General features: G+C 39.1%; 1 protein-coding gene across 2 annotated transcripts in view; it reads right to left on the bottom strand.

The window, feature by feature from the left end:
* Nucleotides 1–3,982: 3,982 nt before the first annotated feature.
* The window catches only part of LOC126094801 (NAD-dependent protein deacetylase Sirt6), an 82,571-nt gene continuing 67,471 nt past the window's right edge, over nt 3,983–19,082 (bottom strand). The window contains exons 5-6 of one of the 2 annotated variants that reach the window (XM_049909369.1): nt 7,091–7,214; nt 3,983–4,821 (exon numbers count right to left, since the gene is read on the bottom strand). In XM_049909369.1, coding sequence (XP_049765326.1) covers nt 4,459–4,821; nt 7,091–7,214 — 487 coding nt within the window. In that variant the 3' untranslated portion in view covers nt 3,983–4,458. The remainder of the gene's footprint in view (nt 4,822–7,090; nt 7,215–19,082) is intronic. The other variant, XM_049909367.1, reaches the window with a different exon arrangement.

A 19,082-nucleotide genomic window follows, 5' to 3' on the forward strand; every position in this document is an offset into this window, starting at 1 on the left:
CACCCCCCCACCCCCCTGTCAGTGTTGTGCTGAACATGTGGCCACAGATTGTCAATGTTGTTGTATCAGAAATCACAATGGAGCAACAAGCAATGATTTAATTTCACATTTTACTTTGTAAAATGGCTACAGAGACATTTGAAGCCATGAAAAAGGCTTCAGCAATAATTGTTTAAGTTGTGCATAAGTGTTTGAGTGGTTATATGTTTTAAAGGAAAGGAGTTGCTTGAGAACAATGCGAAGTCAGGGTGTTCCACAACAAACTGATCCAGTGGAAACATTGAGAAAAACAGTGACCTCAGTTGATGCTCATCAGAAATGGTCTTATTAGAAAACAAAAGTTTATCTGAAGAAGTGGAGAGGAGTTTCTGAAACATACTGACAATGAAACATTTGAGTGTTTCAAGGAAGCAATAATCTTGCATCAGCAGGTGATTATCATTATACAAAATTTTAGTTGCACACTTAAAATACACTCCTGGAAATGGAAAAAAGAACACATTGACACCGGTGTGTCAGACCCACCATACTTGCTCCGGACACTGCGAGAGGGCTGTACAAGCAATGATCACACGCACGGCACAGCGGACACACCAGGAACCGCGGTGTTGGCCGTCGAATGGCGCTAGCTGCGCAGCATTTGTGCACCGCCGCCGTCAGTGTCAGCCAGTTTGCCGTGGCATACGGAGCTCCATCGCAGTCTTTAACACTGGTAGCATGCCGCGACAGCGTGGACGTGAACTGTATGTGCAGTTGACGGACTTTGAGCGAGGGCGTATAGTGGGCATGCGGGAGGCCGGGTGGACGTACCGCCGAATTGCTCAACACGTGGGGCGTGAGGTCTACACAGTACATCGGTGTTGTCGCCAGTGGTCGGCGAAAGGTGCACGTGCCCGTCGACCTGGGACCGGACCGCAGCGACGCACGGATGCACGCCAAGACCGTAGGATCCTACGCAGTGCCGTAGGGGACCGCACCGCCACTTCCCAGCAAATTAGGGACACTGTTGCTCCTGGGGTATCGGCGAGGACCATTCGCAACCGTCTCCATGAAGCTGGGCTACGGTCCCGCACACCGTTAGGCCGTCTTCCGCTCACGCCCCAACATGGTGCAGCCCGCCTCCAGTGGTGTCGCGACAGGCGTGAATGGAGGGACGAATGGAGACGTGTCGTCTTCAGCGATGAGAGTCGCTTCTGCCTTGGTGCCAATGATGGTCGTATGCGTGTTTGGCGCCGTGCAGGTGAGCGCCACAATCAGGACTGCATACGACCGAGGCACACAGGGCCAACACCCGGCATCATGGTGTGGGGAGCGATCTCCTACACTGGCCGTACACCACTGGTGATCGTCGAGGGGACACTGAATAGTGCACGGTACATCCAAACCGTCATCGAACCCATCGTTCTACCATTCCTAGACCGGCAAGGGAACTTGCTGTTCCAACAGGACAATGCACGTCCGCATGTATCCCGTGCCACCCAATGTGCTCTAGAAGGTGTAAGTCAACTACCCTGGCCAGCAAGATCTCTGGATCTGTCCCCCATTGAGCATGTTTGGGACTGGATGAAGCGTCGTCTCACGCGGTCTGCACGTCCAGCACGAACGCTGGTCCAACTGAGGCGCCAGGTGGAAATGGCATGGCAAGCCGTTCCACAGGACTACATCCAGCATCTCTACGATCGTCTCCATGGGAGAATAGCAACCTGCATTGCTGCGAAAGGTGGATATACACTGTACTAGTGCCGACATTGTGCATGCTCTGTTGCCTGTGTCTATGTGCCTGTGGTTCTGTCAGTGTGATCATGTGATGTATCTGACCCCAGGAATGTGTCAATAAAGTTTCCCCTTCCTGGGACAATGAATTCACGGTGTTCTTATTTCAATTTCCAGGAGTGTATGTCACTAGAAACTGGCTCTTCAGTTTGTCTCAACTGAAAATTTGGAGGTTAACTGCTGCAACTTCTTTTCCAATTTTACTCCCTCTCACTTATGCCTCTGATATCATTCCTCTTTGTTAAATAAAAGGACTTTTGCTTCTCATTTTCTGTTCCTTCCTTCCATCACCTAATAAATTACTGTTTTCTTTAGATTGCTTTTATTGTTGTATTTGTGGGTGATACATCTTTCTTATTTTTTGGTTCCTTTATCTCCCCTCTTTTTACTTCTTAATTTCCATTGATGCTTTAAAGTATATTCTGCCAACAGACTGCTTTCAACTCATTATCAGCACAGCAGAATTTAAGTATCTGTTGATGCCATCCATTTTCATTTCCAAGCCTTGTTGGGGATTTCTTTTGTTGTCTAATTTGACTTGTCTCTTGGGAGGTCTCCAAATGCTGCTTGCTATGTTTTCCATTTTCTCTGCTATTTATTCATCTTAGCTCTGGGCTCCCGAAGTCAGAAACAACAGAAGTTGGACATCTTTTGGCAAATAGTGTATGGGCTACAGTTTCCGCCTAAATTTGTGAAAACACAATGTGCTGCTACCCAGTTGTTGCACTTTGTCTGTCACTTGCAAACGATGAGTTTCAGTGTTCCCAGGCTTCAATTTCCACAAAATAAAGTAATTATTAGTTACCCTTGCACAGCAAATCACTTCCAGTCACAATTATCTACTGTTTCTATGGCTGCTGACAACAGTTAATTTTTGACTTCTGTTTATTCTCTGTAAGCTTGCTTGTAGTGCTTTTCACTAATGCAAACGGCAAGCATTCAACTGCAGAATAAAGATGAATTTGTAAGTATTAACACAAAAATATATATGTTCAATTTAATATGAGGCATACTTCTCACAAAAATTAACAGCTATTTCATTCTGTTTAGTCCTCATTGGTAAACTGAGGCAGATGTAACCTGAAAACTCAAATTACATTACTGAATAAATAATAATAATTGTTGTTATGGATATAGGCTGAAGTGGTGAGTGAAAATTTGCACCAAGGCCGGGAATCGAACCCAGGCCTCCTACATACCAGGCAGGTGTGTTAGCCACTAAGCTACCTTGGCACAGTGGTTCACAGAACTGCTAGATTACCCTGGCATGCCTCCCTCCTCGATTTGAATTCTCACTGCTGCCCCAGTCTATTTAAAATCAGTAAAGTCTCTGAAATTGGGTCTTTTCATTTGAATAATACCTGTGTTATGCACAGTAGAAATAATAAATATTTGAGGTCTGTTGAAAAGAAACAAGGTTTCTCGCATTGCTAAGGAACTACTCGTCATGGTGTATGAGTTTGCAGTCTTGAATAACGCCCCTGGCAAGTTTTAACTTGCTCAATCATCAGTGGCAATGAATGTCCAGTTTATTATTGATGTGCTCTTGCCCTCTGCCTGAAAATGTTGTATAAGAAACTGACACAAACAGATAAAGGAAACAATGCTGTACATGTACATAATTACAAAATATATTCAATTACTTCACAGCAGGATCCATTGGAATCTACATATGTCTGTATTTGTTTCCTTTAGGGCTCAAAATATTTATGCATGTCATTTTCTTTGCCATTTACACCTTACTGTACATTGCATGCACACATCTGTTGTAAATTGCTTGTTGTCCACTGCCACTGGGTTGACTGGGAAGTTAAAAACTTGTCCCAGCAAAAGAATACTGTTGAAAAAAGATAATGCACTAAGGTGCTGCAATATATAGGTCATTAATAGTATAGTGAGATGGTTAATTATTATCCACCCTAACAAAACAGATTTGCAATTTTTTATGGTAGGTTGTCAGATAGTACTCTTGAAGCACACTCCACTTATTCCATGCAAGTAGTAGAGTTAATGCACTCATCTCTCTGCACCCCTCTGATACAGCCAAAGAAAAATTTTCACAAACAGGACTATCCCTTCAACTCTTCATGAAGCTATCTTTGACTACAGCATACCGATAGTGACATAAGGTAGGAAGATGATTTCATTTGATAAACAGGACAAGACTTTCTATATTAAATGCTTGAAAAAAATTATTTATAAGGTTTTTAAATAATTTATTATTAAGTATTGACACCAACTATTACAATGACAAAGATAAAAATCGTTGACTGCACATACTACTCCCCAAACATACACAATTAGTGCAAAAGCACTATCAACACATGATATGCATAAGCTAATGCATAGCATTATTTTAAAAGAAAAGTGCTTCATTGTACTGATCAGATTAATAATTAATCTGACATCATGTATAAGACATCTGTTTCTGTACAAAAACTGTTTCTAAAACTTGAAACTGTACGTAAGATAAATGGAATTTAAAATAACTGGGAACCTGTATCATCACAGTTCTGGCAGTGTAGCCCAAAGTTTAAGAAATACTTAGTCTGTGCACAACAACAATCATCAAAAGCTGGAAGTACTTCCTCACATAAACCTAGCAGCTTATTTATGTACATTAAAATCTTTGTAGAGATGTTAAAAATAATAAAAAAAATCATTCATTCTAATTGCATGATACTATCAAGGAATGCCACAATCAGGAATTGCTTCATTTTTTATTATTATATTTGCAGGAGATTCTCCTTCACAAAGTTCCTTTTTAATTTCTTCACCACAATCTTCCTTCTTAATCTTCTTATCTTCATGTTCTATCTTTTTTAATTTCCGTTTTACTACTCCTTTCTTGTTTTTCATTTCTTCATATAACTTCTGCATTTTTTTTACATTGCGACGTTCAACAGTCCAATCATTTTTCTCATTTTCTGAAGACAGTGTTGGGTCTTTTGTTGGGTCATACTCAGGTATTGGAATGTTCAATGCTTTCATTAGCATATTCATTAGTTCATCAACATAGCAGTGAATTATTAGGTCTGCTTTTTCATCCTGGAATGGGTACATATTCATTTTAACATAAGATTTAAATGACATTACAAATGATACCAATAAGAAACATATATTTAACAAGAGTTCTCATTACAATAAAAATTAATTACAACAATTGCAATTGCAAAATAAAAAAAAATAATTTTATAGTGGATAATAGTGCTACAGAAGAATCCTGAAGATTAGATGGGTAGATCACATAACTAATGAGGAGGTATTGAATAGAATTGGGGAGAAGAGAAATTTGTGGCACAACTTGACTAGAAGAAGGGATCGGTTGGTAGGACATGTTCTGAGGCGTCAAGAGATCACCAATTTTGTATTAGAGGGCAGCGTGGAGGGTAAAAATTGTACTGGGAGACCAAGAGATGAAAACACTACGCAGATTCTGAAGGATGTAGACTGCAGTAGGTACTGGGAGATGAAGAAGCTTGCACAGGATAGAGTAGCAAGGAGAGCTGCATCACACCAGTCTCTGGACTGAAGACCATAACAACAACAATGGATAAAAAAAATAGACTGTTTTAAACATTACCGTAACTACATGAGTAAATGTTAGTAGTTTACATCCACTTAGTTCAAAGTGACATACATTTAATGTCTTATGTATATATTGAATTTTCTCTCTTATGTAACTCATCTCTAGAAGGAGAAACTTCCCTCCCACCTTCCTCCACCTTTACCCTGCTTTTTCCCCTGGGATATCTTAAATATTTTGGCCACTGCCGCTGTGTATGAAGTTCTCGCTCTAACCAGGTAAGATCCAAATCCACTGGCCAGCTAAAGGCTCGATGTTTGCTCTCTTTCGAGTTTTATCTTTTCTAGTGTCATTTTAAATAGTAATATTCACATTTCGTGTTTTCAACTCTGCTTTGACAGCATCAATCACAGATTTCAGATCAGTGGTCTACTTCCCTTTTTTGTATAACAAAACACACATGGAAAATCCTAACTGAGTATCCCATTCTCTTTTGCACTGCAATACACTACAATAATCCACAACTTCACAATTTGTAGAAATTCAAGCAAAAACTGGGTGAAGTAAAGATAACCACACAGTTAATACACTGAGCTGCTACACACCAATAAGATTCAGAACATGTATCTTAGTTTTTAGATGATTTCCACAGAATGTGTGTTCAAGAACTGAATACAATGTTCAGTTTCTTCTTCATGTGCCTATCAACTACTGACACGTTTCTCATTAATGTTAAGTGGTTGTCTTTACTCATTTGATGTCTTTCTAATCAGATACTCCCATTGTCATATTAATTTGGTTTACATCTATAGTTTGCAAACCACTGTGAAGTGTGTAGCATAACAATCATTTAAATGACTGCGTGCACTGAAATTAACCTAATCTTGTCTCTGCAGCAGTCAGTGGTCATCAATCAAAATAGATGTATTATCACAATCAGTAAAATCATTCAGGCAGCCCACTTCCCTCACCTGATCATACGAAATCTCTATCAAGTAAGTCTTAATCTTTGCCCCCCCCCCCCCACCCCCCCACCCATTCCGTCTCAGTCTGGACTCCTTTATCATCTATCTTGCCTTGAAGATAGTAACACTGTACATTATGATGCACATACACCATCCAGTCAAGACTGGATTAATAAAAAATAGAGAAGAGTTAAGATGGTAGCTTTAATGCTTTGGGTGTTCTACATTGTCTTCCCCCACTTGAGTCAATGCACAGAACATTTGTACAATTATGTGAAACTGTCAGGAAAGTCCTTCTTTGGGATGTTGTTCAACACACTCTTCATATTCACTTGAATGTCAGTTATGTCATCAAAGTGAAGACACTTCCTATGAATTTCTGCACTTTCGTCATTGACAACACCAAATCTTGCCACCTATGGTGATTTTTCCAGGAAAGAATTGTCTGCATGTTGCACTTCAATCAAGTCATGGAACATGTCCATGCATTGTCATTTTTGTTTGCAAGTCAAGGTGTGCATGACAAATTTCACACACAGTGCTTCCACTACTTCACACTGATCAAATGCACATCTCTTATTTACAGTTGTTTCTTCAAGCTGCCATCATAGTTACTGCACAAACACTGTTTACGTGCCGAGAATAAAATCGGTCACAGAATTATCAGACAGGCATTGTATCAGACTGACTGTTACCATCATAGAAGATCATTAATGTAAAATCTTAGAAAAATAAAAGTACTTGGTGAGACACTACTGTAAAATGTTGGAACAACAATTCAATGGAAATAATTTTTTCGAATTCCTAAAACATCTACAAAACTTACATGTTTAGTGGGTTGTAGATTGCAGATTACAAGGCGTCCGCCAAATTTCTTCGTACTGAGTGGTAAGTTTCCACTTGGAACAATCTGAAGTGTGGTTCCAAGGGTAATACTTAGATCTGCTAGGCTGTTCACAGTGCATATTAAGATCAGTAGTGTAAAATTTGATACTACACACACACACACACACATATATATATATATATATATATATATATATATATATATATATAAAGTGTAGTCACATATATATATATGATGTCACTTACCAAATGAAAGTGCTGGCAGGTCGACAGACACACAAACGAACACAAACATACACACAAAATTCAAGCTTTCGCAACAAACTGTTGCCTCATCAGGAAAGAGGGAAGGAGAGGGAAAGACGAAAGGATGTGGGTTTTAAGGGAGAGGGTAAGGAGTCATTCCAGTCCCGGGAGCGGAAAGACTTACCTTAGGGGGAAAAAAGGACGGGTATACACTCGCACACACACACACATATCCATCCACACATATACATATACATATACATATACATATGCGGATGGATAGGTGTGTGTGTGTGCGAGTGTATACCTGTCCTTTTTTCCCCCTAAGGTAAGTCTTTCCGCTCCCGGGATTGGAATGACTCCTTACCCTCTCCCTTAAAACCCAAATCCTTTCGTCTTTCCCTCTTTCCTGATGAGGCAACCGTTGGTTGCGAAAGCTAGAATTTTGTGTGTATGTGTGTCTGTCGACCTGCCAGCACTTTCATTTGGTAAGTCACATCATCTTTGTTTTTAGGTATATATAACTTTAAAATACTGTTAAGGACATATACATGGAAAAACCAATGACAGAGCTTCACTTCACTGAGTTACAGTTACTCTAATAACTTATTAGTAAAGTTTATGGTGCTCCACATTTTTATTCCACAGGGTCAATTTTAATATTTATATGAAGAGATATAATTATTTTTCTGAACTTTACTAATGCTGATCAAGTCATATAGGCTTTTGTACCTGCTAACTCAAGTGTTAACCATAATATTCACTAGGCATCACATTGCTGATGCTATTAAAACAATGTTTATGTTTAAATATGTTGACCCTTGTACTTTATAACAGAAACAGAATATTATGGCATTTAAAAAGTTTAGGTAAGTTGTTCCAGTCTGCTTTGAGAAAATTTTGTTATTTACTTAAGATAAACAAATTAAAATTAAACATTATGTATACAAATGGTAGTCACCCCAGTTTACACCATGGAAAATTAATGCTTTCTACCCTGTTGTTTTAGCAATCTGTCAGAGTCAACTAAGTATGTGAATCTTAGATAGACACATCAAAAAAGCTTTGCATTACCTCGGTTCTGAGAGTTCCGGAACCTGTACGGAAAATTGGAATAGAGATCAACATAAACATCATTTCCGCACTTTTGCCTGCTCGTGAAAACCACACATTGCATGTTGTACCACCATACAACGAGACCTCCAGAGGTGGTGGTCCAGATTGCTGTACACACCGGTACCTCTAATACCTAGTAGCACATCCTTTTGCATTGATGCATCCTTGTATTCGTCTTAGCATACTATCAACAAGTTCATCAAGGCATTGTTGGTCCAGACTGTCCCACTTCTCAATGGCGATTCGGCATAGATACCTCAGAGTGGTTGGTGGTTCATGTCGTCCATAAACAGTGCTTTTTAATCTATCCCTGGCATGTTCGATAGGGTTCATGTCTGGAGAACATGCTGGCCACTCTAGTCGAGTGGTGATGTTATCCTGTAGGAAGTCATTCACAAGATGTGCATGAAGGGGGCATGAATTGTTGTCCATGAAGACGAATGCCTTGCCAATATGCTACTGATATGGTTGCACTATCAGTTGGAAGATGGAATCCAAGTATCTTATGGCCGTTACGGTGCCTTCCATGACCACTAGCGGCATACGTCAGCCCCACATAATGTCACCCCATAACGACAAGGAACCTCCACCTTGCTGCACTCCCTAGACAGCATGTCTAAGACATTTAGCCTGACCGGGTTGCCTCCAAACACGTCTCCAAAGGTTGTCTGGTTGAAGGCATATGCGACACTCATCAGTAAAGAGAACGAGATGCCAATCCTAAGCGGTCCATTTGGCATGTTGTTGGGCCCACCTGTACTGCACTGCATGGTGTCATGGTTGCAAGGATGGACCTCACCATGGATGTTGGGAGTGAAGTTGTGCATCAAGCAGCCTATTGCGCACAGTTTGAGTCATAACACAACGTCCTGTGGCTGCACGAAATGCATTATTCAACGTGGTGTTGCTGTCAGGGTTCCTCCGAGCCATAGCGGTCATCCACTGCAATAGTAGCATTTGGGCAGCCTGAGAGAAGCATATCATCGATAGTTCCTGTCTCTCTGTATCTCCCCTATGTCCGAAGAGCATCACTTTGGTTTACTCTGAGATACCTGGACACTTCCCTTGTTGAGAGCCCTTCCTGGCACAAAGTAACAATGTGGACGTGATCGAACTGCAGTACTGATTGTCTAGGCATGGTTGAACTACAAACGTGAGCCGTGAACCTCTTTCCTGGTGGAATGACTGGAACTGATCGGCTGTCAGACACCTCCATCTAATAGGCACTGCTCATGCATGGTTTTTTACATCTATGGGCAGGTTTAGTGACATCTCTGAACATCAAAGAGACTGTGTCTGTGATACAATATCCACAGTCAACGTCTGTCTTCAGGAGTTCTGGGAACTGGGGTGATGCAAAACTTTTTTTGGTGTGTGTGTATTACCAAACCTTGGTATCACCCCAAAATTAATTAAAAGCCTGTACCATCACACATAAAAACAATAGTGACAGAATTAAATGTTTTAGTTAGGTATAGGGAACTTCTGCATTCCAATGCCAAAGTGCCCGTTCCATTCTTTACTGTATGAAGTTGTAGTAATTTCATAATGAGTGGCTCAGCTGGACAACAGATTGAAAGTAAAACTATGCAGTATCATGAGGTGGTGTTGGTGATTGCATTCTACTCTCTACTATATAGACCATAATACTATGGAAGGAATAACTGTTGAATTTTCAATGTTTACCAGAAACTCTGTGCTCTGGAGGAAGTTAAACAGCAGAGACATGAAAGTGTTATCCTAAATCACAAAAAAGGGGTAGCCTCTATACGTGATGTCTTTGTTATTACATGCGGTATGAAAATGTTATCCGAAATCACAAACAAGCAGTAGTCTGTATCTGTGACGTCTTTGCTATTACAAGCAGTAGATTGACAGGTGTGTCGTCATTGATGAATTGACGAAGGATGAGGCAGGAATTAACTAACTACACTAACGACCATGACTTTGAGTTACTTTACATTAAACAAGGAAAGCTGGGGCAGACTGGATAGTGATGCATCACATTTATCTTCCAGTGTTTTGCATTTATGACCGATCCATAAGTCGGATACTGATATGATTACGTTATTGGGAATACAGCATATAGTTTAAAGAGTTGCTTCTCTTTTGTTAAAGTATATGTTGTCTCATGCCACATCACTGATGAACTCTCATTCTTGATGGGATCTATGTGACACAATGTTTGATGAAAGGGGGAAACATAAGAAGGGGAAAAAGTTTAGACTTTCCTCATACATGTTGTGACATTACCCATGCTTGGATACAATAAAAATAAACTACTTATTATCACCACAGTTACAACTTCTAATGATAAATGTGACAAAAGAACAGGATAATGCAACTTGTCAGCTCTCTATGAACATAAAAAAACTATTCCATATTATTCAGCTTCTCTAGAAAACCTTTATATCTCCAATCTGAATTACACATTTGGACTATCCTGACTATCACTTAACTTTGTGATATAATAACTGATTATTGAAGCAAAGTAGATTGTAACAACTTGCAACAAACTCTGACACAAACCTAAATTTATATCAAGTGAATTCCTCCTTTCCACATACATGAGACATAATTACAACAACAACAGCACAACACTGCTGACTGCTTGCTGATTCCGTAGACACCATAAAATCTGTGGCTAGTTCTAAAATTGTTTCATGTATTAACAAAGGAAGCTGTAGTGCAATATTAAAATTAAATTAAAAAAATTGTTTTGAAAAGTAATATTTATTCAGCAGATGATGAAGGACAAAACACCTAGCTTTACACATACAACTGTAAGACAAACGCATCAGGTGAATTAACATGGGGGTCATCATTACGTCTATCTCTGATTACAAAAAATTATTATTTTTAAGGAATTATGCTAGATACAGCTGTGTGATTTATAGCAGATTGTAGTTTAACTCGATTGTTTTACAGACACATTTCTACATTTGCTAAGTTATCTCAGTTACAGGCATTTCAACCATAGGTAGTATTTCCATAAGATGGAGCACTGTCACTCTGGAGGTAATTTGTTCACCGTTCTTGGATGAGATGGTACAACATCAGGCCCAGCATACATCACTCGTAACTGCTCTTGCCTTTTTTGTGGGTGGTTACATTAAGGAAAACTGATCCGAGCTGGTGTAGAGGTGGTGACGGAAGAGATGTTGACAAAGACTTGGAGAGAGATTGAGTACTGCCTCTACGTTCTACGGGCAACAAACAAAGCACCTGTGTAACTGTCTCCATAAAGAATACTATGAGTTAAGCCACCATTTGCAATAATTCGCTTAGCTGTATTGAGCATAGTTGCTTATAAATACATTTTTGTTATTTCAGAAATACTTTATGCTAATCTTGTAACAGTAAAGTATAAATCACAACATATTAATTCACTGTAACTTCAGAAATATTACAGACTCTTAAAATCAATTTTGGAATAAGCAAGAGTATTCCTTAAAGATGAGACAGTGCAACTCAATTCTCAATCACTCTAATTTCATAAAAATTTCATTTATTTTATTTTTATAAGATGGCAGACAGGTTTGTGAAAGCAATAGTGGCCTCAAATGGGGTTGCTATCACATTACTATACATTCAAACAAATTTATTTCTTTTAAGTTAATACTATTACAGGGTGAGCCAGAAGTTATGCAACCTTAAATTCAGAAAATTCTAATCTGCATTGAACAATGAAAACAATGGATTTTTGACAATGTAATGCAATTGGATATGTAAAAATCTACTCATCAAGTGGTGGGCAGAACACAAACATAAAAGGAGGTTATATTTACGCAAGCTTTTGGAACCAGTGGCTCCTTCTTCAGGGAGAAGGGTTGTAGGGGAAGGAAGAGGGGTGAAGAAAAAGGACTGGAGAGGTTTAGGAAAAGGTGTAGATTTTGGAAACCACGGGTCAGGGGAGGCTTACTGGATGAGACGAGAAGGGAAGCCCCGCCCAGTAAGTCTCTCCTGACCTGCAGTTTTGGGTGATTTTTCCAAAATCCACCCCTTTTTCTAGACCTCTCCAGTCCTTTTCCTTCACCCCTCTCCCTTCCCCTTCAGCCCTTCTGCCTGAAGAAGGAGCAACTGGCTCTGAAAGCTTGCCAAATTATAACCTTCTTTTATGTGTGTGTTCTGCTGCTGCTGCTGCTGCTTGGTGAGTAAGTTTTTTATCTATCCAAATACAAATATTTATTAATGTACTTATACTGTATCCACTCACAATATATATTTTCTCATAACAGATAATGGAAATATCCTCTGTGTCCTGCAACACAAGCATCAACACATTTCTTCAATTAGCTGCTACTTTTCAGATTATGGCTACACTTAGGATGAATTTCGTCTTCGATGTTGTGCTTCAGTCGGTTGATTGTGTTAGGGTTATTCTTATAGACATTATCCTTCAAATGTCCCCAGAGGAAGAAGTCGAGGGGAGCTAATCTGGGGCTCTAGGTGGTTGTACGTCACGTGACATGATGTGTCCCCCTGAAGAATTCGGGCAACACTATCATTGTGCTATTTGCTTGTGCACTGTTGCTCCATCTTGCTGCAGCCTGCAGTGCTGTTCAGCAGCTTCTAATAATGCTACAAATTGCATGATGATGTCCATGTATCGTTAAACTGTTACCATTTCTGAGAAAAAATTGGGCCTACAATTCTTTTGGGCAAAATTGCTGCCAAATTCCAACCTCCTGTGAATGTAAAGAGGTCTCAGGGAATATGTGAGGGTTTTCTGAACTCCAGTTTTTATCATTCTGGCAGTTTATGTAGCCACCTAGATGAAACCTTGCTTCATCAGAGTAAAAAACATAATCCAACAGACAAATGCTGTTGAGAATAAAATGCTAAAACCACTAACAGTAACATACTACTTTTCCTTTAACAGATTTTCAAATTTCATGCATAACGTGAATGCGATACAGATGGAGTTTCAGCTTCTCTGTGGCTCTCCAACCACTCCCATAAGACATTTACAGTTTTGCTGACACAGTTTTTGTATCAATTTTCTTCGTGTACATAGCAAGGATGAGCAAGTATTTTACAATGAGGCACCACTTGACACCGAAGATCAGCTGGAATGTTCACATCCATTCACATTACCAGTTTTTCTGAAACAAGTGACTATGTGTGCAATCCTTGATTTGTTAGGCATCCTTGTTTCAAGTAAAGCTAAAATTTTTCCTAATATTTTAAGAAAGACTGTGATTTGAAGTTACTTTCAAGACGGCATTACATTTTCTTGGAGATATACTAAGTCTCAACTTCATCTTTGATAAGGATAGAAGCTGAAGTAATGAATTAAAATTTGTGCAAAAAGGCCAGGACTTGAACCCGGGTCTCCTGCTTACTATAGCCCGATTCACATAGGATGGCACCTCCGCGCATAAGGGTGGAGTGGTAAGAAAGCGTGGAGGGACAAGAAATGTGCATGTGTAGCAGTAGAGAGCAGGCACACAAAGTCCATATTGCCAAACTGCGTTGGTGCATGCAACAGTCAGGCTCATTTGCCTACAGTATGTCATACTACACATTCAAATCTATGAGGGCAATAGTAAATATTAAAACCAATTTCAATCAATTGTCATGAGAGAAATATTAATTCGCGTCTAGACGACATTCCGTCCACTGCTCCACAGATTTACTCTGCGTGACGACGGGAGGCGAGAACAGCTGACACAGCTTTGTGAAGATGTAAAGTACAATTTTTCTCAAAATGATATTTGTCTAATGACAAGATCATGGAAACCGCTCGCAATAATTATCATTTATTGCGATTTTAACTGTAATATAAGTAAAAATTTAATACATAACAAAATTAACTTTAAGCACAAACAGAAATGATTTATATTTGCTTCACAACAGCTTCTACTCAATGGGATTTTTAAAAATGTGTAAGGTGTGTCTGTGAATGTGTTCGACTGTAGTTAAGTGTAATCACTGTGCGTAAAAAAGAATTAGTGGTAGAAAAGACTAATGTAAAAAACTATTGTAAAAATGGTCAGTAAGGTGTCATTTTTCGCTTTTAATGGGCATTATAAGTGTAAACTAGGTCATTCGACATTACAGTGAGAGACCACATTTATAATACATTGAACAAACACACAATTAACCATCATCATCTGTGAATAACTCCAGGGAATGCTGAATGATAACACTGAAAACCACCAACATCTCTACAAGTAACAGTTCCTGTCATTTTAGGTCCTTATCCAGTTCGTGCCTTGAAAATTACAAGGGTTTACACGTCGAAATATCAGACTTCTGACTAATTTATCCAGATGCATTCTTGTATATTATTAGAGCATACTACATGGTGGGAGTAGCTTAACTTCTACTTGGACAATGTGTTGAACATTATAGTCTGCATAATTCAAAGAATATAAAGTCCTAATCAAGAATGTTGGGAAGTTCTCATTCTCATTATTATGTATACAACTGATACGTCGACACACATTTTTTAAACCACGAGTCTTTAAAATTAAGAAATATTACTTTGCTTCAAAATCTACATCGTAATACCATTGTCGCTTCTATTTGAGCCTGTTGCTGAACAATCTGATTGTAAATTTACGATGATATGTTCAAGACTTATATCCATCATCACTTCCCTGTCAAATTCTTCTTTCTGAAGCTTTTCAGCATGCCGTACATACTGTGCCCACGCTACAGGTTGGGTTGTTTATTGCCTCACGCACAAATGATTTGGTGTATGTTATCTTGAATGTTATGCTTTTGTCTCCCACATAACCTTAACCCTTTGTCCAAATTAATTTCATGGGGATGCACTGACAGTGACACATGGGTAAATGCAAAAATGTGTGACCCATGCACTTGCATGCACTAGTGTACGTTCTGTCACGTGACTTGTATAAATTAATGAGCTGCAGGAGATTGGCACGAGTTGGGTTTATACTGTGCTTAATATTTTTATTTTTCAGCCAAGGAAAGATATCCCCTTTTCTGATGTTTGTGCTTGGTTTTGTCTCTGTAACAGTTGACTTATACCTGGCAATGACCGACTTTGAAGAAAAGTATGACAAGAATTGTGAACCACGTCACGAAACTGACAGCGTTCATTTCTGAATATTAGTCACTGCTGTTTTTCTTACATGTAAATACAAGTTTATTCTTAGAAACAAAACCAGAAAAAAAGAGTCAGCATGCAGAATAATTATCAGAGAACCTATTCCCATGAGAACTTTAAAATCACCAGTACCACCACTCATTTTCCAGCAGATCTTCCTGGAATGATTCTAACTGTGTTTCAGATGTGCCCATTTTTCAACAAGGTCATACACTGTTGAACTACCTCCTCTTGTATTGTAAATCTTTATATAGGATGTAGTTCGTGTTGCATCTATGTCACTTCTTTGAACTAAAATCTCTCTTCTTATCGTATCTGGAACCAACATCTTTTAAAATTCTTTACATTGACGAAGCGCTTACAATTAAAGCCAATTTTCTCCTGTGTAACTGTAACAAGTTCTTGTGATGTGGGGCATTCATCATTCACATTGAGCACTTTAAAATATTGCTGTTAAAACCATGCACTTGTGTTACAGATTCCTTGCGATTTTGTTGATTTCCAGGCGACACAAAACCAACTTTTTCTATGGTTCCTACAGCTCTGACACTTTTGTTTACAATTCTCTTTACAGTTTTCTTGCTGACACCACATGGTTATGGAGTCCATTCTTGTCTCTTCAGTAGGAGAACTGCTTTCAAATTCACATTTGAAAAAGTTATAAATGCGGTAAAAAATCCCCCTCACCTGTTTGTGAAGCACTTTACATTTATTGCCATCACCAGACTTTTTTATATCGCACTTAAAAATTTACAATACACATTCATAGCTCCACTGCTACAAGAAAGAACAAAAAACAACTTCCAGTTGAATGAATAATTCTATTGTTGTCATGAAGTACGGCAACCGTGCAGCATGTTAGGAGTGAGATTCTCGCTGTCTAGCTGTAACCTGCTGCTAGCTGCTTGGTAAGAGAATGAATATTTATTGCCTGCCAGTGGCTGGTGGAGGGGGATGTGCAAAACGACTGAAAATTGGGCCGCCTTACTACATGAAATGGACTTCCATAATTTTGTTACATTCTAGCCTGGATTTTTGAGTGGAAATAGGCAAATGTGCTATCCTATACGCCACCCTGGCACATCTGTCTAGTACACAGAAGATCCGAATTCAAGTCCTGGCCTTGGCACAAATTTATAATACATTACTTCTGCTTCTAACCTTATCAAAGATGAAGCTGAGACTCAATATGTTTCCAGGAAAATGCATTCATAATTCCATCCGATCCATCGATCACCTACATATAAGGTACATGCAAGATTTGCCCATTATGAACAAAGCTGGGGTGCAATTCCAGTATGTGAGAGTCTCGGCAATTCTGATGATTTAACGAGAGGAAAATCAAGATGGGCTGAGGTGAGAACTCAAGTTCGTGGTAGGGAGAGCATCGGACTAGGATAATCCGTGCAATAGGTCTGTTGATAAAATATGAATATTTTTTCCCAGAAAATACTGTCATCTTAATTTAACAACTTTTCAAATGATATATTGATATTGAAATGGCAATACTGAGTGGCGATATTTTTACTTTATATCATATTTTTTCACAGTTTTTGGTGAATATTTGAAGTTGTTCTTTTGATATTGTAGTAGAATATAATTGTACTTCCACTATGTGAAGGAGTCTTACTACTTACTGAGCTTTCACCATGTTCAACCTTCTCTTTGACTGTGTGAAGCAAGAGCACATCAGTTGCATTAAAAAATATTGGCATTCTTACAAAAGAATTGGTTAAAATCTAAATTACAAGATTGGTCTTCGCGGTGGGCGGAGACATGTGAGGGGAAATGCTGACGTAACTGGTGCTCAGCACTACTAACAGAAACTGCAACATTTAGCTTCACCAACCAATTATGACCCCACAACTGCCAGGTCACTGGCATTGGCAGAAATGAAAAAACAGGGAAGTCAAAGTGAAGTGTTCCAGACAAATCTGATATGTGATGAAACCGAGTGACAGACCCATTGGATACCTTTTTACCAAGTGAACACACATCATTTTGCTTGCAATTCTTGCTATATGGGGGATAAGTAGACTGCGTGCTTGCTGATGAACAGAGTATCTAACAATGAATCGATACTTAAATATACAGCTCTAAAATTGGCAGTATACAGGGTGTTTCAGGAGGAATAGTAAATATTTTAGGAGGTGATAGGATAGATGAATTGCAATAAAAAAACGCCATATAACATGTGTGCAATTTTTATTGAGTATAGAGATAAAGCTGTTCATATGCAACACAAACGAACTTAAAGCAAATGCAAATGAGGACGTTCACAATGGATTTTCAAAAATTCGACCGCCAACTTCAATGCACTTTTGACTCCTCTTGATAACATCACATGTAGCTCTTCTGTGGTCATCTTTGCTTTCTTTTATGAGGGCTGCACTATTTGTAATCCAAACGATCAAATCAGCTCTTGTGGTTACGTTTTCTTTGTAGACTTCGCATGTCAACCATCCCCACACACAAAAATCCAAAGGGGTAAGGTCCGGGGACGTTGGTGGCCACGAAACATGCCCACATCTACCGATCCATCTTCCGGGGAATGTTAGGTTTGGATGATGTCTCACTTGATGACTACAATGTGCAGGAGCCTCATCAATCTCAATTAACATATACACTCTTGTAGCCAGAGGAATCTCTCCCAATAATGTTGGAAGCTCATTTTCAATAAAGTGTAGATAAGAGGGTCCTTTAAAATGATGTGGTAACACAACATGCCCAATTAACTGATTGTCTATCAAACCACATCACACTTTTAGAGAGAAGTGTTTTGAAAAAGTGTCTCCACAATGGAAGATGGGTTTTCTTCAAACTAATGATGTGAATTACAAGTGTTATTGATGCTGTCATGAGTGAAAGTGGCTTCATCAGTGAAAAGTAAAAATGGAACTACCTAGTGATTTTCAAGTATCCAATGACAAAATTCCAATCGTCTATCTCTATCTCTGATCAAAGATGTTGAATGAGTTGCAAATGATATGGATGAAACCCATGCATATGTAATGTCCACCATACTCCTGTATGTGGAACACTGATACGTGGAGAAATTCTATGTATACTTGTTGAAGGACTATGTTCTACCGACTGAATAATGTCTTCTACTTCATCCTCAGTTTGTACATTTACAGGTTCAGATGCAATGTGACTGCTGGGCACTGTACCAGTGTCACACAGTGTATTGAACACACAAGTAAACACTCTTGACTCTGGTAGTCTGCAGTTAGGAAATGGTATGCCGTATTTTCTACCCGTAGTAGTGGCATTTCCATTACAAAACCCATACAGAAATACCATACTGGCATATTCAGCATGTGTAAATATGTGAGACATGTTTACGTGCTACAGTACAATAGACTTGGCCAACAAATCATAATGAAAACTTCAATGGAAACTAAAGCACAACTTCACAATACGAACATCAACACTCTACAGCTGACATTTGATAAACACACCCACAGCGACCTGTAGCAACTGGTGTACCAACACACAAAATGAAAATGCACTGAACTCAGTTGTATCT

Source organism: Schistocerca cancellata, chromosome 8, assembly GCF_023864275.1.
Source record: "Schistocerca cancellata isolate TAMUIC-IGC-003103 chromosome 8, iqSchCanc2.1, whole genome shotgun sequence".
Classification (NCBI taxonomy): domain Eukaryota; kingdom Metazoa; phylum Arthropoda; class Insecta; order Orthoptera; family Acrididae; genus Schistocerca; species Schistocerca cancellata.